This window comes from Saccopteryx bilineata, chromosome 4 (genome assembly GCF_036850765.1).
Source record: "Saccopteryx bilineata isolate mSacBil1 chromosome 4, mSacBil1_pri_phased_curated, whole genome shotgun sequence".
Taxonomy (NCBI): domain Eukaryota; kingdom Metazoa; phylum Chordata; class Mammalia; order Chiroptera; family Emballonuridae; genus Saccopteryx; species Saccopteryx bilineata.
The window spans coordinates 281953566-281978496 of record NC_089493.1 but is presented as its reverse complement, the minus strand read 5'-3'; the positions used below and the strand labels follow the sequence as shown (position 1 = coordinate 281978496).

At 51.2% G+C, this 24931-nt stretch overlaps 1 protein-coding gene across 5 annotated transcripts; it reads left to right on the top strand.

The window, feature by feature from the left end:
• The first annotated feature begins 5523 nt into the window (after positions 1-5523).
• Positions 5524-24642, top strand: METTL22 (methyltransferase 22, Kin17 lysine). 5 transcript variants are annotated; one of them, XM_066274919.1, is made up of 11 exons: positions 5524-5618; positions 6075-6241; positions 8630-9010; positions 13919-13959; positions 14046-14190; positions 17215-17286; positions 19339-19392; positions 20331-20411; positions 20656-20758; positions 22745-22913; positions 24535-24642. In XM_066274919.1, exons 2-11 carry the CDS (start codon positions 6136-6138, stop codon positions 24568-24570), a joined length of 1188 nt encoding a protein of 395 aa, XP_066131016.1. In that variant the 5' UTR covers positions 5524-5618; positions 6075-6135; the 3' UTR covers positions 24571-24642. The 5 variants fall into 5 exon arrangements, with proteins under 5 accessions (XP_066131016.1, XP_066131015.1, XP_066131018.1 ...); XM_066274918.1 differs by having other exon boundaries at positions 20635-20758; XM_066274921.1 differs by lacking the exon at positions 19339-19392.
• The last annotated feature ends 289 nt before the right edge of the window (positions 24643-24931 follow it).

Here is a 24931-nt window from a genome sequence, read left to right as displayed (position 1 = left end):
AGATTAAAATTCAGGCAACTGGAACTTTTAGACTCAGCTGGAGGGAATGTCAAAGTGTGCAGCTGCTTTGGAAAACAGTGTAGTGGTTCCTCAAAAGGTGAAACAGAGTTACCATAGCACCCAGCGATTCCACTCCTAGGTATGTAGCCAAGAGAAACGAAGACTTATTTCTACTCCAAATTTTCCATGAATGTTCACAGCGCTATTATTATTCATAGTAGCCAAAAAGTAGAAATAATCCCAATGTCCATCCACTAATGAATGGATAAATAAAGGAGGTCTATCCAGCACAATGGAATATTATTTGGCTATTAATGAGTGAACTACTGATACATGCTACAGTATGAATGAAGCTTGGAGACGGCTTAAGCTCTGTGAAAGCAGCCAGATACAAAATAGTACATATTGTAGGACTCCATTTATATGGAACGTCAAAGAGGCAAATCCACAGAGACAGAAAGTAGACTCGTGGTTGCCAGGGAACAGGGCAATGGGGAGTGAATGCTAATGGGTGCAGGGTTTCTTTTGGGGTGATGAACATATTCCGAAATTAGACAGTGGTGATGCCTGTACAACCTGTGAATTTACTAAATCCACTGGTTTGTACACTTTAAGTGCTGAATTTTACGGTCTATAAGTTTTATCTTAGTTTGTTCGGATTGATATAACAGCATACCACAGAATAGGAGACTTATAAACAACAGAAATGTCTTTCCCAGAGTTCTGAAGGCTGGACGTCTGAGATCAGGTGCCGCCCTGGTCAAGGGAGGTCCTGTGTGAATATCCTGTCGCACAACAGTACCTTTCTCCCAATGGTTTTAACATCCATGAACATCAATGGAACCCAAGCCTCGTGTTCCATTATTGGAACGGTAGTGACGTGGGAGTCATTTATATCTTATTGCTCAAGGTCATCACCAAGGTCTAATTTTTCACACACGTCTGCCTTCTGAGAGTATATGTTATCACATGGTGCAGAGTCACTGCTGCAGATAGTGGCGTGCGGGGAGCTTGTCAAAAAGTGATATAAATTTTCAGAAAAGTTTTGAAGAACTGAATTTCAAAAATTTCAACCTCTGGCATAAACGGGTTAAAGACTTTTGTTTGGATCACTCCCTCTTATGGTGACTTAAGAGTGTTTTTCTATTTCTATCCATCCTTCTACAGTTATTCATTGCAGCTTTCCATCCACCCCCTTCCTTTAAAATTTTTTTCTAACAGTTTTGAAATGTATTTTTTTTATTTTATTTAGAAAATTTAATTTAAAGGGGTGACATTAATCAATAAGAGCACATAGGTTTCAGGCAAACATTTCTGAACTGTTGATTATGTTATATGCCCATCACCCGAAGTCAAATCATTTTCCATCACCTTATATTTGTCCCTCTTTACTCTCTTCCCCCCACTCCCTCCCTAAAATTTTTATTTTAGTATCATTATGAACTCATGGATTTTTTTTATTGAAGTAAGTCACATAAGATTCATCATTTTAAATTGTACCATTCAGTGACATTTCGTATTTTCACGATGTTTTACATCACCACCTCTATCTAGTTCCCAGACATTTTCACCACCCAAACGGATACTTCGTACGCCTTGAACAATCGCTCCCTACTCCCCCTGTCGCCCCCCCCCCCAGCCGCTGGTGACCACATGTCTGATTATCATCTCCATGGAGTTACCTTTTCGAGAGATTTCATGAATGGAATCATGCAGTATGTGGCCTTTTGGGTCTGGCTTCTTTCACAGAGCCTCATGTCTTCAAGGTTCCACCACAAAGCAACGAATCAAATCCTGTTCCATTTCGCGGCTGGCGAATATTCCGCTACATGGATTACCACATCTATTTATTCATTTTTCAGTTGATGGTCATTTGTGTTGTTTCCACTTTTCTGCAATTATTATGTTTGTTTTTTTTTATTCATTTTAGAGAGGAGAGGGAGAGACAGAGAGAGAGAAGGGAGGAGCTGGAAGCATCAACTCCCATATGTGCCTTGACCAGGCAAGCCCAGGGTTTCGAACCGGCGACCTCAGCATTTCCAGGTCGACTCTTTATCCACTGCGCCACCACAGGTCAGGCCTATTATGTTCTTATAAACATTTGTGTCATGTTCTTATAAACATTTTGGTCTGAATGTTTGTGTCAACCCGAAAGGGCCTCACCAGAACCCGACCTTACAGGCACCCTATCTCGGACTTGCAGCCTCCAGAACTATGAGAAATAAATTTCTATTTTTTTCTATACCACACAGTCTATGATATTTCATTAGAGCAGTCCAATGAGATAAAGACCCATTTGTTTAGATAATTTTTATCTAAATAAATTTTTACCTATTTACATAGGTAATTTTTATTATTGTTCTTACCACCATTCATTTCAATGCTCATATTGTCCCACATTTGACTAGTGAAAGTCCCTTTGCACTTTAATTTTTTAAATAAATTTCTTTTATTTATTTTTTTTTCTTTCATTTTTCTGAAGCTGGAAACAGGGAGAGACAGTCAGACAGACTCCCGCATGCGCCCGACCGGGATCCACCCGGCACGCCCACCAGGGGCGACGCTCTGACCACCAGGGGGCGATATGCTCTGCCCATCCTGGGTGTCGCCATGTTGCGACCAGAGCCACTCTAGCGCCTGAGGCAGAGGCCACAGAGCCATCCCCAGCGCCCGGGCCATCTTTGTTCCAATGGAGCCTTGGCTGCGGGAGGGGAAGAGAGAGACAGAGAGGAAAGCGCGGCGGAGGGGTGGAGAAGCAAATGGGCGCTTCTCCTGTGTGCCCTGGCCGGGAATCAAACCCGGGTCCTCCGCACGCTAGGCCGACGTTCTACCGCTGAGCCAACCGGCCAGGGCCTTTAAATAAATTTCTAAATAAACAAATATGTGATGTATCTCTTTAAAATTACAACAAAGTCTTCTTGGACCAACCCCCGTTCTAGTCTCCTCCCAAGAAGAAACCAGTTCAGTTTGAAGGCATCCTCCCAGACTTTTCTCTGTGCATTTACATAGCATGCATGTCCTGAGAAAATGTAGTACTTTGAGGGGTTTTTCTTTTATGTAACTGATAATATACAGTATTATGACACTGTCACTTGTTTTTCATATATTTTTTCCTTTTTTGAGGAACCTTTTTACTGATTTCAGAGGGAGAGGAAGGGGTAGAGAGAAGCATCAACTCATTCCAGTTAGTTGTTCCATTTCAGGGGTCCCCAAACTTTTTACACAGGGGGCCAGTTCACTGTCCCTCAGACCGTTGGAGGGCCGCCACATACAGTGCTCCTCTCACTGACCACCAATGAAAGAGGTGCCCCTTCCGGAAGGAAGTGCGGCGGGGGCCGGATAAATGGCCTCAGGGGGCCGCATGCGGCCCACGGGGCCGTAGTTTGGGGACGCCTGTAATTGTGCACTCACTGGTTTCTTTTCATGTGTGCCCTAACCAAGGATGGAACCTGTGGCCTTGGTATGCCAGGCCAACGTTCTATCCACTGATCCACCCAGCCAGGGCCTAATTTGCTTTTTTTTATCGAAAAATATGACTTGGTAAAATTAATGAAATTGGTGGGTTCTTTAAAATATACCAGATACTGTCAGATCACCTCAAGAAGTTGAGGAGAGTTGTACCTGAAACTTTCCACGTGTTATATCTCAGTCATTTGCATAACACTTCAAGATAGGTGTTATTATCAGTACTTGAAAAATTAGAAAATTAAATTTCAGAGAAATAAAGTAACTTGCCCGAGTACCTACCTCATGAAAAGCTCTCCACAATTATGCACTGAATGAGTGAATACGATTAATCAGTGGCCGAGCTGGGGATTTGAACCACCTGAGGGTCAGTTTGGTGCCTGTCTACACAGAACCAGGAACCAGAGACGCAATCCCTGTGTGTATGTAGCAACTGTTGTTAGAAGCGGTGTGACACAGGGGACAGATAGTAATCCAGGAAGCGCTCTCTCTCCAGGACAAAATCTTCTAAGGCTGATTGAAAAAACACATCCAGTGTTTGGTAAACACACATTTGGTAAAGGCCTGTTTTTAATATGCAAGGTAATAATAATCTCCCGAGAGGAATTTCCTGCGACCTAGCTTCTTATCACACATCTGGCAGTTTGTCCACCTTCCCTTTGTTGCATTCATGATGTCATTACATCAGCTCAGGTGGCTGTGATAACTCCAGTGTACGTGAGTTAGCACCAGAAGCTTTGCATCTCCAAGCCCGGAAGAGACCTGCTTGTAGTACTGAAGGGCCTTTCTCTCTAAGGCTCCATCCAACAGAGTCACTGGGACGCTTTGGAGACAATAGTCTGCCTCCCAGCTCTGCCACTAAGAAGCTGGGTGACTTTGAGTCGGGCAGAGGGGCCAGAATAGTGGCCTGTAAATACCTAAGTCAGACGTAGGAATGTAGAGAGCCACCTTCCTCCATGCCCCCAACAGGTACTGCCCCTGGGCACAGGAGGACCAGGACTACAACAGGTCCTCACAATGGCCAGCTGGCTCTCGTGTACAGTCCTGGGGAGTTCAGGAAACACAACCTGTTTGCTTTAAAAAAAAAAAAAAATCCGTGTTGCTTGGTCACCTTATCAAATAACCCCCACCGTCGCCACGGCCATGTTTATCAACAGTAACCACGAAATTGATGTTGACTCTCTCTTGTCTTGAAAAGAAAAATAAATTAAAAAATAATTAAGACAACGGGAACCAGCTGAGGCCTTGTGTGTGTGCGCGCTCACACGCACACAGACATTTTCCATTTGTGGCCCTATGCGCTTGGAAATCCACTTGAAGTGAAACATTTGTGTCAGAAGTCACTTCCTTTTTGATTCCAATTAAGACTGAGATTCTTCGTTCGCCGAGTAGTGGGGATTTGATGAGAGGATGAATGAATGAAATACTACCAACTATTATTAATGAGTACTAAGAGCAAAGATGATAATAATTAACAAAAAGTTGTCTTGCTGGTTAACAGCACACGCTCTACAGCAGGAGTCGGGAACCATTTTGGCTGAGAGACCCATGAACACCACATATCATATATATTTTAAAATTCTGTGAGAGCCATACAACGACCTGTGTACATTACGCATTATCCAATAAAAATTTGGTGTTGTCTGCAACCATGAACATGAGAAGTAGGAAATGAATGGATTGTAATACATGAGAATGTTTTATATTTTTAACGTTATTCTTTTTTTTATTAAAGATTTGCCTGCAAGCCAGATGCAGCCATCAAAAGAGCCACATCTGGCTCGCGAGCCATAGGTTCCTGACCCCTGCTCTAAAGCCCTATTACCCAAGTAGACTCAGCAGCTCGGTGGCCTCTGGCGAGTAATCTAATGGCCCTACACACGCAGACCTGGTCCACCCAGACAGACTGCCCCAGAAAACCGGGGCAGGTGAGACCAGACGCCTCCCCAGAGCCCAGAGCCAAAACTGCACGCGTCTGCCCGCAGACCCTACACGCAAGCGCGGCGCGAGCAGGTGGGCGTGGTCAGAGGGCCGGGCGGTCCGACGCACACAGAGGGGGTGGGGCTGCGCCTGCGCAAGCTGCCTGTCATGGCGGCCGCCTGAGCCCTGAGGCGTGAGGGTCAGGTGGGAGTCCTGGTCACGGCCCGTAGCGGGTAAGGTCCTAAGAGAGACGGAGGGCGGGGGCCTATCACGTACCTGAAGCCCAGCTCCTACCTCAGCCTCAGATAGATAGAGCGAGCCCATATCACAAATGTTGATCATTGAATCGATGTAAGCAGTAAGTGTATGGTTGTTTATGTGCTATACCCTCAACTTTCCTGTCTGTTTGAAAATGTTTATAATAAAGCTGGAAAAAGTTAAACGGGAAAGAAACTTCATTCCATAAGTAAGAGACTCCTATGAAAATGAGCACAGTACAAACAAAATGATACAGTTCTAGCTGGATTCTTTCCCTTGCCCAGGCTCAGAGGCTTTCTCCTTTAGAAAAAATTAAAATAATTGAAAAGGAAAGCAACACTCCCCCCCCCCCTCAGTGATACAGCGCTAGCCTGGCTGTACACTGTCCCTCTTTGGAAGCTGCTGTCCTGAGGACCTGTTCTCGACTCAAGGTGCTGCTGTTCTATGATGATTGTGGAGCCGGGGCCAAGGTAGCTGGCTCCCACCCTAGCCATGGACGAGGTCACCTTCAAAAGCGACACCGTGCTCTCCGATGTCCACCTCTACACCCCCAACCAGAGACACCTCATGGTGCGGCTGAACAGCATGAGGCAGCCCGGTAAGGTCCTGGTGTGTGCGGAGGGACCCAGCACCCTATGGGTCCCATTTGGTTTTCTCATACTCATTTTGGGGGATAAGATTGGGAAGACTGGATTAACTGTTACCATCACACAGCTTCTTAAGTGCCTTTCTTTCATTGAGTAAACTGCGCTTTACTGCCATGTTTTTCAACTGCCCGTAAGTGAATGGTTGGCCAGAAATTTTGTGCTCGCCCGCAAAAGAGTTAACCACACTGATGTATGAAGAGTGTAGACCCAGCCTGACCAGGTGGTGGCACAGTGGATAGAGCGTGGGACTGGGATGCGGAGGACCCAGGTTCAAGACCCTGAGGTCACCAGCTTGAGCACAGGCTTATCTGGTTTGAGCAAAGGCTTACCAGCTTGGACCCAATGTCGCTGGCTTGAGTAAGGGGTTACTTGGTCTGCTGAAGGCCCACAGTCAAGGCACATATGAGAAAGCAATCAATGAACAACTAAGGTGTTGCAATGAGAAACTGATGATTGATGCTTCTTATCTCTCTCAGTTCCTGTCTGTCCCTATCTATCCCTTTCTCTGACTCTCTCTCTGTCTCTGTAAAAAAAAAAAAAAAAAAGAGAGCTTATAAGAATAAGTTAAAAAAAAAAAAGTGTAAGGCCCTGGCTGGTTGGCTCAGTGGTAGAGCGTCGGCCTGGCATGCGGAAGTCCTGGGTTCGATTCCCGGCCAGGGCACACAGGAGAAGCGCCCATCTGCTTCTCCACCCCTCCCGCTCTCCTTCTCTGTCTCTCTCTTCCCCTCCCGCAGCCAAGGCTCCATTGGAGCAAAGATGGCCCAGGCGCTGGGGATGGCTCCATGGCCTCTGCCTCAGGCGCTAGAGTGGCTCTGGTCGCAACAGAGCTACGCCCGGGATGGGCAGAGCATTGCCCCCTGGTGGGCATGCCGGGTGGATCCCGGTTGGGTGCATGCAGGAGTCTGTCTGACTGCCTCCCTGTTTCCAGCTTCAGAAAAATACAAAAAAAAAAGTGTAGACCCAATGATCTTAGTCAGATTTGCTTATGCTCAGGGTGATTTCTGCCTTAGCAGTCCCCAAAATAATTCTATTTTCACTGGTCCTTAAGTGTAAAAAGATTGAAGACTAGTGCTTTACTGACTACATGCTCTGTGCCAGGCACAAGACCCGATGATGAGAATGCAGAAGTGAAGGGGCCGAGCTCTGCCTCTGGGAGCCTGAAGTTTAACAGGGAGACAGGGCACGGGGGCTCCATCTGCCTACTGCCCTGCATCCTCACTGCCCTTACCACAGTTTAGCACCCTTCAGCCCTTGCTGGCTGCCTCCAGCTCCTCCCCCCAGGGCTCCCTGGCTTTTCTCCTGTATCCCCCTACTCATTGTCCAGAAGTCAAGGGGATCTCTTAAAAATGCAAATCACATCACTGCCCTGATTTAGACCCTCCCATGGCTTCCCCTTGTTCTTAGAATAAAACCAGGCTCCTCAGCTTGGCCTGCATGGCCCAGCTTGACCCAACCCCTGCCTGTCTGTCCACACTTATTTCCCTCCCCTTACTGCTCTGTGGCCACTTTTGCTCCTTTCTGCCCCTCACACAGTGCACACCCCTCCCTCCCTCAGTGCCTTTGCCTTTGCTGTTCACTCTGCCCAGAACATTCTTTCCTTGTAGCCCTCAGATGTCATGTCAGAGAGGTCCTCCCTGGCCACCCTCCCCAGCTCCGGTCACTGTGTATTAGCTTATCCTGGTGTGACTAATAACTCCCTCTTCCCTCATGTCTCAGTTTGGATTCCAGAAACTGAGGCTCAGAACAGATAAGTGACTTGCCCCGGGTCAGACAGCCTGCAGAGATGGAGGATTCCAGCCTGGGACTGTCTGCTCCAGTCCTTATGCCTCCTGCCTCCAGCTCACCTCTCCTCGTACACATATTCTTACTGAAACTTGTCCCAATGACTTTCAAGCCACCAGATGGTGAGGAACCCTTGGTGTCCTTGTCCTGTCCTCCAGACCTTCAGAAGTGGAATAGTATAGTGGAAGGGTGTCGGCTTCGGAATCGACCAGGCTAGGATTGAATCTTTCCTCAGTCTCAGCCACCTTCAGAGCTGTGTGGCCTTGTCAGCTCACTTAACTTCTAAGCCTCAGTTTAGAGACTTCTAACGTCTCTTAGATGGAGTCATTACCACCATATTCATAGTGAGTGCGAGGGTCAAATGAAATAATACTGGCCGAGTGCCTTCACTGTAGATGCCCTCGGTGGTGTTTGTGGCTGCTTTGGTGGCCCCCGTGTTGTGGCTGAATCAACAGACCCTTAGTATGTCTCCACTCTTTCCAGAAACCAGATTTTCTGAAAGAAGAAGGGAAAAGAAGACAGCTGGAAATAGTCTCCTTTTGTGTTTTGTCTTTCAGTTTTTCTCTCCCAGTTCCAGCTTGTGTGGAACCAAGACCCTCGGATAGACTCAGGGACTCAGGGCGATGATCACAGAGCTGTTCCCACAGAGGAGACTCCTGCTGGGACAGGCAGCACTGGCTCCCCTCCCGGGAGTAGCTGCAGCAGTGAGGGGTCCCCCACGCAGGCTGGTGCTGATGTCACTGGCCAGGAAGGGGCGGGAGCTCAGCTGGACGAAGATGGAGATTTGGATGTCGTGAGAAGACCACGGGCCCCCTCCGACCCTGACCCTGTGTGGCCTCTGAGAGACAAGGTACATCCCATGATTCTAACGCAGGAAGAAGATGAAGTCCTGGGAGACAAAGCACGGGAGAGCAGCACCCACGATATCATCAGGATAGGTGAGTAAAGGTCTCGCTCACCTGGTACCAAGGCAACACCGCAGTATTGATTCGGTCGTGGTGCGTTTTTAAGTGCTGGCTGTGTTCAGGCCCAGGCCAGGGTATCATAGCCATTAGCCATCACCTCCTCCAGGAAGCCTTGCTGTTGTTGCCTCCCACATTGATGTTCCCACCCAGCATGCTGCTGGTGTGGTTCAGGGGTAGACGGTGTGGAACCCTTGGCTAGTCTGGCCAGTAACAGGGGCCCTGGGAGATCCTGGAGCTAGACTGTGGCAGAGGGATGAGGAGGTAGATCCAGATTTAATCTGGAGGAGTCTTGTGGGCCAGTCAGATGGACCAGGAGCTGAGAGCGAGGAGCAGGAGAGGTGGGGTGGGACAGAAGCTTCAGCGGTCAAGGCTGAGAGCGTCCACCACTCAGACATAGGGTTTGATGACACCAGGATATCAAATCCCTAGAAATGCCAGGAGCGATGAGGATCCAGGGCAGAAAGTGAGCCGTGCTGGTTAAACACCTGTTGTGTTCTGCTATTTCACCTACATCACCTCCCGTAGGCTTCACAGCCCCTCTGAGGGGAGGACAGGGGAGGAAGTGACAAGCCCAAGGCCACGCCACTTGGCCACGGGGAAGGTTCTGAATCTGTGTGATCTGTTCCCACAGCCAGGACTCTTGACCAGCACTGCTCATTTGGGGGAGAGGAGCTCTGGTTTGAGTCTGTTCATTGAGATCTAGGGTTCCTGATGGCGCTTGAAGACCCAGGTAAAGCTGGGTACTGGCCTGGGCTGGGGGCACGGGGTCCATGGGAGCACTCCCCAAACCAACAGACAGGACAGCAGCTCTGATACCCGTCTGCCCGTCTGTTCAACAGTTACCAGGTGCTGCTGGTACCAGGTGGGCTGTGTTCTAGCCGCTTGTTCTTCTGGTACCAGCGAGTACCAGACGTGGAATTCATGCCATGACCTCACTCTGTGTGTTCTTGGATTACCTCTAACCCATGGATTACTCTTTCCAAGAATGAGTATTCCCATTTCACAGAAGAGGGAACTGAGGCTCAGAGACATTGAGAAACTTGTACAAGCCACGGTTCATACCCAGGTCCGTCTGACGCCACAGCCCACGTTCTTATGCAGGTCATGTGATCAGAACGTTGCACATTTCTGTTCTCATCGGGGGGCGGGGTCGATGAAGACTCATTTTAGTCAGTCCTCACTTGGCCTACCCGAGAAGGGGAGGGGCAGACCTGGTTATTTCATGAGTGTTTGGCCTCTGATGTGCGTGTGTTTAATGTTCTGGGAACTTACCTTCCCCCGAGCTAATAATAAAGTCCCACGGGAAAGGGCTGGTGTGTGGCCTGCTCCCCACCGCCCATTTCCCTGTCTCCTGGTGCCCAGTGCCCGGAAGACGCCTCCTTTTCAGCTGGCAGTCAGTTGGTCCGACCTGCCCTGAGGATGGAATAGAAAGGTGCTCGAGTGCTTAAGCTTAAGTGGAACTCCTAACTATTTCACTTGCTGCCATCACACTCCCGTCTGCAAAATCTGGTGTGGCGGTGGGGCTTGGGCTCCTGTGTCCTGCACAGCTGGGTTTTGAACTGATCTCCGCCCTCCCAAATTAAGTGACCTTGGGCACGTGTCTTGCCACTCAGCCCCCCAGTTTTTGCACCTGTGAAATGGGGTCAGGGATACTCCCATTCCTGGCTTTCAGTGATAATTTAATAAATGCCCAGTAAGTGTCTACTCAGGGGCCTAGCCCAGGGTCGATGCTAAACAGAGGTCACTCATGCTTTCTCTCAGCCGTGAACCAAGTCATTTCTCCAGGTTATGGGGACCATTTGAGAAACTGCTTAAAAAAAACAAAAACTGCCCTTGGGAAGGAGAATATGTTTTCCAGGGGATTATCAAAAACCTAAAAAGTTTACCCGTGGGCCTGCTAGGTAGCCGCCACAGGCTCAAGGTTCGAAGTAAAGTCTGATCAATTTTCCTCATTTTGTAAATGAGCAAACTGTGGCCCTGGCTCTGAGGATCTCAGTGGCTCAGGCCATCCAGCTAGAATGTGACAAACCCTGTTCCCACGCAGGTCTATCTGAGCTCAGTCTGTCTTCCCTCTAAAGGGAAAACAGTCAACCCCTTGAATACAGCTAAACTCATTGGAGAAATGACTGCGTTGGACTGAGACCCTGGTGGTAGAGTGCCCTGGGGTCGGGAAGCAGAGGGCACACCGGGGAGACTGGGCCAGGCAGACTGGAAGGAGGGCATGGGAGGCGGTAGGAGGTCCCCGTGAGAGGACACACCAGCCACACGTAGGAGCTGCAACTCTGGGAGGGGGCTGGTGGCGGTGGGGGCAGCTGACCCTGAGGGTCGGCAGCAGGGCCCTGGAAGCCACTTTACCTAAGCCCTAACCACCCCCACCCCCCAGCAAACACACAGGCCTTTAGCCTGCCAGCTGAGTCCCCGTGTTTTAAACCATCTCTGGGCACCTGTTAAGGTCCTCCTCCACTTGAAGAGGAAGCGCCTCCCTCCGGGGGGGGGGGGGGGGGGGGGGGGAAGCTGGCGAACAGCAGGCAGGCGCCCTGACTTGGATCCCACATCTGTCCCTTGCCAGCTCTGTGACCTGGGGCAGCCGCTCTAATCCCCTGGCCTTGTTTTCCTCATCTTGAAGCTCACACTCAAACCTGTTTCATTGAGTGGTTTTGAGGATTAAATGAAATCTTACTTGCAAAGCATTTAGCACAGTGCCTGGCTTCTAGAAGATGCACTTTTCCTAGGTAACGCCAGGCCTCAGTCAGTCTCAGTGTCTTGAGCTGTAAAATAGGGTGGTGATAACTACTTCACAGGGCCATTGTGAGGATCAAGTCAAGTCTCCACGCCCCAGGCTAGTGAGGGACTCCGGGTTGGTGTTTCAGTGCACATGCTTTTGTTCCATTGTCAGGCCAAGTGGGTACACATGGGCTTAGCAATCTGAAGCCCCTCTGAAGAAAGCATATCTTACTAAAAGTGGCTTCTTCCAAATCACAATGTCAAATCCAGACAAGATGCTGGTGGGCAATGCATTAATCACCTTTGCTTTAGGGATCAGATTCTAAGTCGTCCTGAAGGGCAGAAATCTCTGGTGAGATTTGCTCTGGAGAAACGGTCAGAGCAGGCTGAGTCCCCGGGGAACCCTTGCACACAGCCGATTTCTCACTGGCTTGGAGACAGATAACTGCTGCTTCAGCTGAGCACCAGACAAAGCAGTTAGCTTATCTCCTGGACCCCAGTTGTGCGAATAGCACTTATCTGTAAACATGGCAGCACCCTTGCCACTGAGACGCTTGGACCTTGAGTGCTTAAGGGGACCAAAAGCAAACAAGGCATGCAGGCTGCCACCTCACCTCCTGGACAGACCCTCATGGACAGGAGCATCACCGAACTGCTTCCAGCCTTGCCGTCTCCTCCCTCCTTACACACCTCGGTCCTGCCTCCTGTTTTGTTGTAGGCTTGTGGTTTCATTCTTGCAAGTCCACTAAGCATGCAAAGCTACCCTACAGTGCATGTGTGTGTGTGTTTAAATTTGATAGCCATCTCCATGTCGCTTAAAAGAAAAGAGCCAGTGCCTGACTGGTGATGTCACAGTGGATAGAGCATCGACCTGGGACACGGAGGTGTCAAGTTCAAAACCCTGAGATCACTGACTTGAGTGTGGGCTCATCTGGCCTGAGCACGTGGTCACTGGCTTGAGCATGGGATCATAGACATGAACCCAATGTTGCTGGCTTAAGCCCAGAGGTCACTGGCTTGAAGCCCCAGGTCACTGGCTTGAACAAGGGGTCAGTGGCTCTGCTGAAGCCCCCAGGTCAAGGTGCATATGAGGAGCAATCAGTAAACAACTAAGGTGCCACAACTATGAGTTGATGCTTTTCATCTCTCCCTTTTTGTCTCTCTCTCTCTCTCTTGCTCACTAAAAAAATAAAAGAGCCAGTCCTTATTTAACAGACAAAATATTTGCCATTATTCCTTCTTCTCTTTGGCCTCATGTTTCTATTTTCTTCTCCCACTGCCACCACCAGATTTTATCCTAACATCCTTTGTGCTTGAGAATACAGTACCTCTCTTCACCTAAAAAAGAATATAAAACTCAAAACTTATTTTGTTAATTCCTCATACGTTTCTAAGAAAATAGCCTGACTAGGCGGTGGCGCAGTGGATAGAGCGTTGGACTGGGATGCAGAGGACCCAGGTTTGAGACCCCGAGGTCGCCAGATTGAGCACGGGCTCATCTGGTTTGAGCAAAAAGGCCCACCAGCTTGAACCCAAGGTTGCTGATTCCAGCAAGGGGTTGCTCGGTCTGCTGAAGGCCCGCGGTCAAGGCACATGTGGGAGAGCAATCGATGAACAACTAAGGTGTTGTAAGGCGAAATGAAAAACTAATGATTGATGCTTCTCATCTCTCTCCGTTCCTGTCTGTCTGTCCCTGTCTATCCCTCTCTCTCTCTCTCTCTAAAATAAATAAATAAATAAAATATTTTGGGATGAGCTGTGATTATTATAAGCATACAGTCCATCAAAGCAATATAAGTGTGACAATTTTAGTAGACAGTTATTAAACATCAGAAGTGGAGTGTGGGTATGCATGTTTGTTTAGTTTGGGCCAAGACCTCTTGTGACCCCGGTCTTCAGACTGTGGGGCAGAGATCCAGCTATCTGAGAGTGGGCCCTGGTGTGCATGAAAGGCTTTACTGGTGCCTGGTCTGTGAGGGGCACTCAAATGTCCCCTCCCAGCGGGTAGCACAGCTTGTGTTTCCCCTGCTCCTTAGATGCCCGACCCTGGTGGCCATCCCACTGTGTGTGCAGATTGCCATGCGCCTCATCTGTCTGTGTTATGTCCATCCCCATTTTCACAGTGGCTCTTTCTCTTTTGATTTCCATCCTGTCCAGAACACACCATGGCCACGCCCCTGGAGGATGTTGGCAAGCAGGTGGGTAGGTCCGGTCCGCTTCCCACGGCCCTGAAGGGTCTCTGGAGCCTCACTTCGCCTGTCATTCCTTGTCCGTCTCCCTCCAGGTTTGGCGGGGCGCCCTGCTCCTGGCTGACTACATCCTGTTCCAGTGGGACCTCTTCCAGGGACGCACCGTGCTGGAACTCGGAGCGGGCACGGGGTTAGCCAGCGTCGTCGCCGCCACCCTGGCGCAGACCGTGTACTGTACAGGTAACGCCCACCTCCCAGCCCGAGCGGGGGTCGTCTCTTCACAGAGCACGTGCTGCCTGGAAAAAGGAGAGATGGAAATGGGATGTTGGCTGCTAGTGATTTTGCCACCCTGTCCGTGGTTTTCTCAGTAATGTCAGAATGACCCAGCAGCACCATCCTTGGCGGCCGCAGCACCCGCGGGAGCGGGATGGCTTCCGCTTCCCAAGGCAACAGCGGCTCCGGCCACACCCCCAGGGAAGAGCAAACAGCCCAGAAACCACGAAGAATGTGCCTCTTAGAAGACTCAAAAACAGGCTTGTTATTTTTTCCCGATTATAGACACCTTGCTCACTCTTAGTGGAGAACAGCAAATAGCAATTCCTCATAATTAGAATCCCCGGATCCAGTCAGCCATGCGCCATCGCTGAGCCCCCTACCATGTGCCCGACCTGGGCCAGATGCAGGGACCCAGGAGCGAGTACCAGGGCAGGCTGCTGTGCTCGGGAGCACACGTTTCACAATCTGTTTTAACTGTAGCCTTTTATACTGTTTTCCTTTTCCCTTGTGTGTACATACTCCCAAACCATAGCTGCAGTCAAACTATGTTCAGTACTGTGTCCTCCAAAACCCCTGAAAAACATTTTTAAGGGTATTTTCCCATATCGTTAAATATTATTTACAAATAGGATTTAAATGACCAGGTCATAATTCATCTTTTTTTTTAACCATTTCCCTTTGCTGGGCATTCTGGTTGTCCCCTGATATTTTTGTTTTTCATTTGCCAGTTGCACTGCAGTGAGCACCTTCCTTCACTGCTAGACTAGATTCCTAGACACGAATATGACCTTTCTGAAGCGTTTGATACATATCGCGAACTGATTTCTCTTTTAACTTTTAATTTTGAAATAACAGTAGGCTCACACAGAAGTTGCTAGGCTATTAGAAAGTGTCATGTAACCTCCACCAGCGCCCTTCATTGATAACATCTCACATAACCACACTTGATGGAAACCAGCAAACCGGCTTGCGCACGGGGCTATCGACAGACTCGCCAGCATGCTTTTATAGAAGGCGTGTTAACAGTTTATAGGAGAGTGTTATCAGGCAGATATTATTATCATATTTTAAATCTTTAATAGCTACCAGGTGAACATGGTACCCGCCAAGCTGGTTTGCATTTCACTGACTCCTGGTTCACGTGTTCGTGGGTTGCGTCCCTTGGTCCTGAGATAGGAAGGGGAGAGTGAAGGATCGCCTGTGATTCAGGCGAGCTTTTCAGATGCCCCGAGCTACCCACTGTCGGGTCTGCAGGCAGCCTCCCTGTTTCATGCTCCTCAGCAACTCCATGTGGGTGCCAGGGAGCGCTTCTCAGGGTCAGACCATCGTGCGGCCCCAGGAGCTGTGCCATGGGCCTGGTGCCCAGCAGCAGGACGGAATCAGGTTGTCCTATCCCCGAGAGAGGTTTACCGCGTGAAGAAGAGAGCGTGTCCTCGGGTGGCACATTAGAGCCAGTAAAGCCTTTCATGCACATCAGTACCCGCCCGGACCTTCACAGTGACCCTGGGCAGTCGCAAGGGAGCCTGTTACTGTCCCTGTGTCCAAATGGCAGACTGAGGCTAGGGTCAAATGGCTGACCAAAGCCATGTGTGAGAAGGGGTGGGGGAACAGCCCAGGGCTCTAGGTGTCCCACCCCCCTCAGCAGGAGCTGGTCCTCTCTCTGTTTCATGAATCCCACACAAGATCTATTGTGACAAAAACTATCAGAGAGGCATAAACACTTCAGAACCAGCGCTGTGCTGTCAGGCCCACACCGTCAGTCTCCTCTGCAGCCGGTGGACCAGGAGAAAGGACAGGTGTGTCCCCTCGGTGAGCAGAGAGCCCTCCCCGCTTTACCAGGCTCAGGATGGGGGCATCAGACACAGTGGGCAGGCAGAAGTCATTGACAAGACTTTCTGTTCCTTCCACACATACGTTCTCCTAATTGAAAGTTAATATTTAGCAAAGTGCCGCCGCCCCCCACTTCTAGCACTGCTGAAATGGTAGGAACCCCCACCTGGTCAGAGTAACAGGTGGCTGGGAGAGACGCAGATGGCAGTGACCATGAGTCATACACAGGAGAGCGTGCCTCCAGCCTGTTTGCATCTGCTCTGCGTATCCTCTAACTTCACCCAGACACCCTTCTAACTCTGGTCAGCTTGCTGGGGGGTCAAAGAGTGAGCTTAGATTTGGAGTCAGAGACCTAGGTTCAAATCCCAGCCCTTGCTCTTATTAGTTACATGACTTTACTTGAGTTCTTTATCTGTAAGGTGGGAACCACAATACCGACTCATGGGGTTGTTAGACACACTCGGGCCTGGCCTGTGGTGGCGCAGTGGATAGAGCGTCCGCCTGGAAGGCTGAGGTTGCCGGTTCGACACCCCGGGCTCGCCCGGGCAAGGCACATATAAGCAATCAAGGGACACGTGAAGCAACTATGAGTTGATACTTCTCGCTCCCCCCTCTGTAAAATGAATAAATAAAATCTTTTTTTAATTTATTTATTCATTTTAGAGAAGAGAGACAGAGAGAGAGAGAAGGGGGAGGTGCAGGAAGTATCAACTCCCATATGTGCCTTGACTGGGCAAGCCCAGGGTTTTGAACTGGCAATCTCAGTGTTCCAGGTCGATGCTTTATCCACTGCACCACAGGTCAGGCCCAATAAATAAAATCTTTAAAGAAAAAAGGGAAAAGAAGCACTTGGGGTGGACTAGGGGAAGTGCTGTGCAGTTTCATAAAAAACGTGGAAAAGGGGGACTCGCACGCTTCCGTCTGGGGCGCACAGCCTGCCTCCACCAGGAGGGTCATTCCTTACTTAAGGAGTTCATTCAAAAGAGCCTAAGGTGAGCATGTTAAATGTTGCCAGTGAAACACATAGGAGACACTTTAGTTTCAGTTTTGCACGTGTCTGTAGTCGTGCTGTTGACCCTAGCTCTCTCCAGGCAAAAACACCGTGGTAAATGTGTTGCACTGGCTGGTGCTTTACGACATGCCCTTCTGTCATTCCAGATGTGGGTGCCGATCTCTTGGCCATGTGCCAGCAAAACCTTGCCCTCAACAGCCACCTGACTGGCTCTGGAGGTGAGTTCCGTGTGTCTTCCACCTGGGAGGGAGGGGTCTGGCAAGTGGGACAAGTACCCGGGGCCGGAGCCCTGGCAGACGGGGTTCTGCCTGCTTCCCTGCACACCCAGCCGAAAGCGGGGCGCAGACAGTCTTACCTTCACGCAGCTTCAGTTCCTAGGTGGCCCTGTCCTTGCGTCTTCTTCCCGCACCCACCACCAAGTCCTGCTTCAGCCCTCTCCCTGCTGGACGTCGCAGTGGCCCCCTGTGCAGCACAGGCTGCCCTCCGTGTAGCATCCAGAGTGACCTTGGTCGACACAGGCCTGACCCCTTCAGGGGGGAAAGCCCGAGCTCTTCTGGCTCCCAAACCGCCTGGTCCAGCGCTGCTTGCCTTGCCCGCTTCTCTCCTCACCGTCCCGCTCCAGCCCTGCGCCCAGTGAGCCGAGGACTCATTCCACATGCTCGTCCCACTGTCTGGAATGTCACCCCCCACCTCGCCATCTGCTAGACCAGTGGTAGTCAGCCTGGTCCCTACCGCCCACTAGTGGACGTTCCAGCTTTCATGGGGGGCGGTAGCAGAGCAACCAAACTATAAATAAAAAGATAGATTTAACTATAGTAAGTTGTTTCATATTTATTCTGCCAAACTTAGCAAAAATCCAACATAAAGTACTTGGTAAGTAATTATTATTACATGCTTTAACTTGCTGTAACTCTGCTTTTAATTTATAAGTTTTATAAAGTAAAGTGACTTCCCTACTTTATAAATCACCATTACTGTGGAACCGGTGGGCGGTTAGAAAATGTTACTACTAACAGATACAGAAATGGGCGGTAGGTATAAGAAGGTTGACTACCCCTGGGATAGATCATCGGGTTCTGCCCCACCTGCAGGAATAAGCTTAGGTGATGAATGCCAGCAGCCACCTCCTCCCTGGACTGCCTGTCCCACCCTTCCTCTGAGCAGCCTGGGGCACTTTTCCAGATTCAGATCTGGTCTTTCCAGCTACCAGATCCTTTTTAGAACAGTGGTCCCCAACCTTTTTTGGGCCACAGACCGGTTTAATGTCAGAAAATATTTTCACGGACCGGCCTTTAGGGTGGGATGGATAACTGCACAAAATAAAATTATGTGACCGGTATAAAAACTGTAGTATTTTTAAATATAATTGTCGAACTTACGAGACAAGCATCAAGAGTGAGTCTTAGATGGATGTAACAGAGGGAATCTGGTCATTTTTAAAAAATAAAACATCATTCAGTCTTAAATATAAATAAAACAGAAATAATGTAAGTTATTTATTCTTTCTCTGCGGACCAGTACCAAATGGCCCAGGGACCGGTACTGGTCCGCGGCCCGGGGTTTGGGGACCACTGCCCTATCAGACAGTCATGACACCTTGAACCATTGTATGTGATTAGTTGATTGCGTCTGCCATCCTGTTAGACCACATGCCCCATGAGGCCAGGGGCCCTGTGTGTGACCCCCGCTGCTGTGCTGCGTGTTGAATGCCCAGTGTACAGTAGTCAGTCAGCAAGGACTGGAAGGAAGACGCAGATGTGAACCACCTCCCTGAGCTTTCCCTGACACCCCGTCTGACACAGAGCTCCTCCCTGCCCCGTGCGCCTGGCACACCCTTTAACACTACCCTGACCACACTGCCTTGTTGGTGTCTCCTGACTGACCAGTCCCTCCTCAGCCGCAGTCTCCAAGGACGGGCACATGTCATAAATCTGTGTTCCCTGTGTCTGGCATGGGACCTAATACTTAGCACTCAAATACTTAGCTATCCCTGGCTGGATAGCTTAGTTGGTTGGGGCTTGGTTCTGAAGCACCGAGGTTGCCGGTTCAATCCCCCATCAGGGCACATACAGGAACAGAGCCATGTTCCTGTCTCCCCGAAATCTCTTCCTGCTCCCCTTCCTCTCTCACTAAAATCAATCAATAATAAAAATATTTTAATTGTAGATGGATGGATGGGTGGATGAACAGGTGGATTTTGGTGTACAGTGTAAAAGTTTGTTTTCTTGATTGTTGATCAGTTTGGGGAGTTCTGTTCGTTTGTTTTACAGGCAGTGTAGTTAAAGTCAGAGAGCTGGACTGGCGGAAGGACGAACTCTGCACAGGTGCGTGTCTTCCTCGAGTGGCCCGTTTGACTCAGTGGTTCCTATAATGTCTCAAGGCCAGCGGCCCTGTGACCTTGAGTGACAGCAGAATCCCTGCTCTGCCCCAGCCCACAGCTCGCGGCAAGTTCTCTCCATTAGCTAGAGGTGACAGGTGTCATATTTGGGCACCTGCCGCAGGCCACTCGTGTCATTCAGACCACACTGGGCAGTAGGTGCGATAATCCTGGAATAGTGAGTGAGGACTAATGCTCAGGTTCAGTGCCTGCCCAGGGTCACACGGCTGGTACTCGGCAGGGTCAGGGTGTGAGCCCAAGTCTCAGACTCCAGGACACTGACCACTTCTCTGCGAGCAGTGGTGCCAGGCAGCAGCTCCTGCTTGGCACCCGGGCCTCTGCCCATAGTAGGGAGTCAGCCACATGGCTTCAGGGCCCTGGGTCAGGGTTCCTGAATTCCTATACAGAGTATTTCAGACCTGTACGCTTGTTCTTTCTGTGAAAACTATTTTCCCTGTAATTCAAGTGGGGAACATCATTGTTTGTTGAGTACCTGTCACCCGCCAAGCACACACCTTAGGTGTTGTCACCCCCCAGCCATCTCTGAGGGAACCATTCTCGTGCAGAGGTGAAGCCCCTTTCTCAGGGTCACAGCAAGCCACGGGCACAGCCCACCGACAAGGCCACAGGGGAGGCCGCGCCCGCCTGCCCTCCCTGCTGCCGCTGCCCCCTAGCAGAAGGGCACCTCTTTCACTGTGCGCCTCTGCGTGGGCAGCCGCACCCCTGAACCTGGGGCGCAGGGATTCGGCCACCTGGCAGTGCCTACCACACCAGTGGCCCCAGCCCCACTTCCTCTCCTGAGGCCTTTCAGTCGCTCTGACGGTGAGCGTTGGTGGCCCGAAGAGCAAGGAGGGAGCACAAACATCCTGTCTCCTTCTCTCCCAGATCCTGAAGCCCCCTTCAGCTGGTCAGAGGAGGAGATCTCCGACCTGTACAACCACACCACCATACTGCTCGCAGCCGAAGGTGAGAGCGTCGTCCCCTCTCGGCCGGGGTCACCGTCGCGGGTAGCCAGGCGCAGGGTCCCCACCGCTCCAGTGTCTGCATTTTAGAAGCATCTTCCCTGCCGCTTCCCCGTGCAGTGTTAATCCTGAGCACGGTCGCCACTGGGGTCATAAGGACTCAGGCCACAGCATCCGGGGGGCCCTCTGAGGAGCAGATCTCGCCGACATTGGCGTGTTCTCCCCAGTGCCTGTCTTCTTGCCCACAGTGTTTTATGACGACGACCTAACTGATGCTCTGTTTAAAACGCTCCTCCGGCTCACCCACAGATTGCAGAACGCCTGCGTAGCCATTCTGTCCGTGGAGAAGAGGTGAGCTCCACACGGGGCAGCTCCAGGGTAGGCAGTGCTCGCCTTCTCGCCGTGTTCTCATTGGTGTCGTTGTCCCTCATCTAGTCAGCACCCAGGGTGTGTCCTCCACACTCGGTGGAATCCACGTACCGGCCCCATCTGTGTGGGGGCCCTGCCGTTCCCATTTTTCAAATGAGAGGATGTCCAAGCGACATCAGGGATCCTTCCAGGCCGCAGCTGGTCAGTGAGTGGTCTCGGGCTGGAAGGCAAGCCGTGCGCCACAGCTGGGACGCGTGGCCGCTGTGCTGTTAAGGGCCCTTCCTCTCCCTGAACGTTCCCTCCAGGACGCCTCCGTCTCACCAGGTCCCCCCAACCCAGTCTCTGCCCGCCCCCTGAGGCAGACACAGCCCCGCGGCAGGCTTGCACTTGAATATCCTCACCGATCGGGCTCCTGCTGCTGCGTGTCCCTCTCGTGACAGGAGCAGTGCTGGGCACTGGACAGTTTTCTCGGAGTCTTACGATTGTCCACAGCGGTCTTGGAGGCAGCTTGGAATATGTATCAAAAGCCATAAAACCAAACATAATTATTGACCAAGCACTTCAGCATTCAGAAATTCAGCCTGTGGGAGTGGTTGCAGCTCTGTGCAGAGCCATCCACATGGGCACGTTTGTTGTTTGTTGTTTTTTTTACAGAGACAGAGAGAGTCAGAGAGAGGGATAGATAGGGACAGACAGACAGGAACAGAGAAAGATGAGAAGCATCCATCATTAGTTTTTCATTGCAACACCTTAGTTGTTCATTGATTGCTTTCTCATATGTGCCTTGACTGTGGGGCTACAGCAGACGGAGTAACCCCTTGCTCAAGCCAGCAACCTTGGGTCCAAGCTGGTGAGCTTTGCTCAAACCAGATGAGCCCGCACTCAAGCTGGTGACCTCGGGATCTTGAACCTGGGTCCTCTGCATCCCAGTCCAATGCTCTATCCACTGCACCACCGCCTGGTCAGGCACGTTCGTTGTTTATACTGAGAATGTCTAGGACTTCCTTCGGGGCCAGCCTGACCAGGGTCTGCACATGATCAGTGAACCTCACCTGAATTCTGATTTTATAGACCATACAGGGAAAAATCCAGTCAGGAAAAGTTGATGCTCACTGGATATTTGATGGTACAGAATTATCATTGACTTTGTTTTAAATGAAAAGAGCCTTTATCTTTTTAAGACACACAGACATGTGTGTGGAAGAAATCCTGTGGTGTCGAGCCTTTGCTTTGGGACCTAGTGGTGGAAGGAAGGCAGAGGCGACAGTGGCTGAATCGGGGCAGCTCATTATACTGTCCTTGCTCTCTTTATAGCTTTGAATGTTTCATAATAAGAGATTTGGGGGGAAAGGGGGAAGAGGCAAAGTGTGAATTTCAGGTCCAATTGTGTTGCAGACTAAGGTGTAGAACGGTGTGAGCACGGGGCTGGAGATGCCCGTGAGGACTCAGTTCTGAGGTCACCCTCCCAAATCTCCCCGACCCCACCAGGGGCCACAGCGTTCTCCCTGCCCACCAGGTCCTCATCGACCTCAGCACCCCCCTGTGCCACTGCCCTGTGTCCATTCGTCCTGTGAACAGTCACCGACAAGCCATGCCCAGACCTGTGCTGAGGAGGCCGTGGGGGAGGGGCGAGCAGGCCCGCACACGGAGCCGGCCTCAGGCGTGGGTCGGTGCCTACCTCTTGCTCCAGTTTGCAGCAACTCGGGGCAATAGTGCCACGCTGGGCAGGTGACTTCACCTCTCTGGGGCTCAGTTTCCACATCTGTAAACCGGAGGTGGTACCATTTCTCCTCCCAGGCCGTCCTACAGACTCAGGAGGGCAGTGTGCTCACTCGGCGCACAGTAGGCACTCAGCAAAAACCCACCGGCGTGAGTGAGGTCAGAGGCCGCAGGAAAGCGAGCTGGGTGGGCGCAGCCAGGCCTTCCTGCCGGGTGGTGACGGGCAGAGTGTGGGCTGCTTGTCCGCAGGCTGAACTTCACGCTGAGCCACCTGGACGTCACGTGCGAAGCCTACGACCACTTCCGCGCCTGCCTGCGCCAGCTGGAGCAGCTCCGGGACGGCCCGCTGCGCTTCGCGGTGGAGCCGGTGGAAGCCTCCTTCCCGCAGCGCCTCGTCTACGAGCGCATCCGGCAGCTGGTAGGTCAGCGGCTGCCTCCGCCCCGTGTCGCTCCCGCGTGACTCCATTGTGTTGGGCTGTGTGCTCTCTAATAAAGCCTGTGGTGGGGTCTCACCTGCTCTCAACAGTCGCATGTCCAGGGATGGCCTGCCAGGTGAACCGGCAGCTATAGAGCACCTGTACCCTGTGGGCAGTTGACACTCAGGAGGAAGCAGGAAGTCGGGAGGCACGGGGTTGGGTTGGAGATCTTGATGCAGGACTCCCGGTGCTGCCGGTCACATCCTCACGGAGGAAATGCGCTGGCCTTCTACACTGGGCAGGCTTGGCTGGTGACCAATGACCCTTCTGACCCTGCACAGTGGGATGCCACCATTTCAGACCTCTCAGTGACCCTCAGGACAGTCCCTGTGCGGGGCCCACGCTGAGTTCTTTTCCCGCACTGTCTCAGTGAATGCCACCGTAAGTCACCAGCCAGGGAAGGCAGACCCTGCGGCCACTGACTTCCAACTACTGTGTTTAAACCCAGCACTTGGAGAAAATATGAAACTCCAGCTGACCCGTGAAAGTTCTGTAAGGTTACCAGGAGCTGGCTTCATAAGGGTCCCGGGCTCTAGAACACGTGTGTTCTGCTCTCTGTCTTTTAGCAGTGGCCTCCCTTTCTCCGGGTCTGGAGACCGGGCCTGGTTCCGAGGGGGGTGCTGCCACAGGGCGCCCTGTCTCACTCCTGCTCCGGAGGCAAGCACGGCGGCATTGTGTTTGTGTGGTTGCCCTTTAAGGGGGGGGGGCATGCTGTTGGGTCTGCTCTGACTCCTGGGGACCCTGTGAATGAGTGACGCCCACAGCGTCCTGTCCAACAGGCCGGCACAGCTCCTGGGGATGCATGCCTGTGGCTTCTTTATGGAGTCCGTCCACCTCGTCTTTGGCCTTCCCCTTTTCCTGCTGCCTTCCGTTTGTCCCAGCATCACTGTCCTTTCCAGAGGACCCTGCCTCCCTTGAGTCATGGTGTGCCCGAAGGAGGACAGCTCACTTCTGTGTCATTTCTGCCTCCAGCGATGTTTCAGGCTTTATTTGCTCTAAGACCCACTTGTTTGTCTTTCGGGCAATTCAGGCTATAGTACAGCTCTCCTCCGGCACCATAGTTCAAGTGAGTCCTGTCCATCTTTTCCCGTCCACCTTTCCCCTCCCATTTATTGCTCCACTGCCCCTGGGCAGTCTCCCTGCCCGGCAGCCTCCCAGGTGATAGCAGGCAGGGGACACGGGTTTCCACTAAGAGCCTTGGGGATGCACCTTCCACACCCGGGAGCACTAAGAGGAGCCTCATGTGGCCAAGAAAATGGGCTATGTGGCACTAAAGACCTCCGCAAATGGAGAAATTGTGGGGACTTGCTGCCATTTTCTGGTCCCTTTTGATGATGTGGCAACCTGGTGCCTCCTGGATTCATGCTGGGACTTAACCGTCCAGCTTCCCTGCCGCAGAGAGGCAGCAAGAACAGCCGGCCGCGGAGGAAGCGCCGCTCTGCTCCTGCCATTGTCTGCGTGCTGTCCCTGGCTCGCATGTTGTTCTTTGCTAGTTATGTCCCTTTATGAAATTGGGAAGCCTCATTTGGGCATCTGGGAATCTCGCCCTTGTCTTTGCTGCAGGAGCTGTGGAAGATCTTTGTGGAACCAGTAAGGTGACCCCCCGCATCTGCAAACGCAGCACCTCGGCTGTTCTGCTGATAGGTTCTAATAAAATCACTAACTCAGTGATGTGCTTGAGGTGGTAACATTTTTAGAACATGGCGCGTGCACCTCACATGACCCAGGACGGTTTCTGCAGTCATTTCCCCCCTCCCAGTAGCAGCTCTGGCTGGAAGTACATCTGGTTGAGTTTTCCTGCCCCCGACGTGGAAGGTGTTGCAGGCTGTTTCGGGAGCTGTCGGGTCAAGTTGGGCAAATGTTCTCAACTTGATTCCGCTTGCACTTCCCTTGGGGACAGGGGACCCAGGGCTGCAGCAGCAGTCTTTTATGGTCCCCTCTGCTAGCTGCTCACAAATGT

Bases quoted from the DNA above. Each gene is read 5' to 3' on its own strand.
- METTL22 (XM_066274918.1), top strand. From the start codon at position 6,136: ATGGACGAGGTCACCTTCAAAAGCGACACCGTGCTCTCCGATGTCCAC. The intron at 13,960-14,045 runs GTGGGTAGGTCC...GTCTCCCTCCAG, and splicing joins TGGAGGATGTTGGCAAGCAG to GTTTGGCGGGGCGCCCTGCT. The intron at 17,287-19,338 runs GTGAGTTCCGTG...TTTGTTTTACAG, and splicing joins CCACCTGACTGGCTCTGGAG to GCAGTGTAGTTAAAGTCAGA.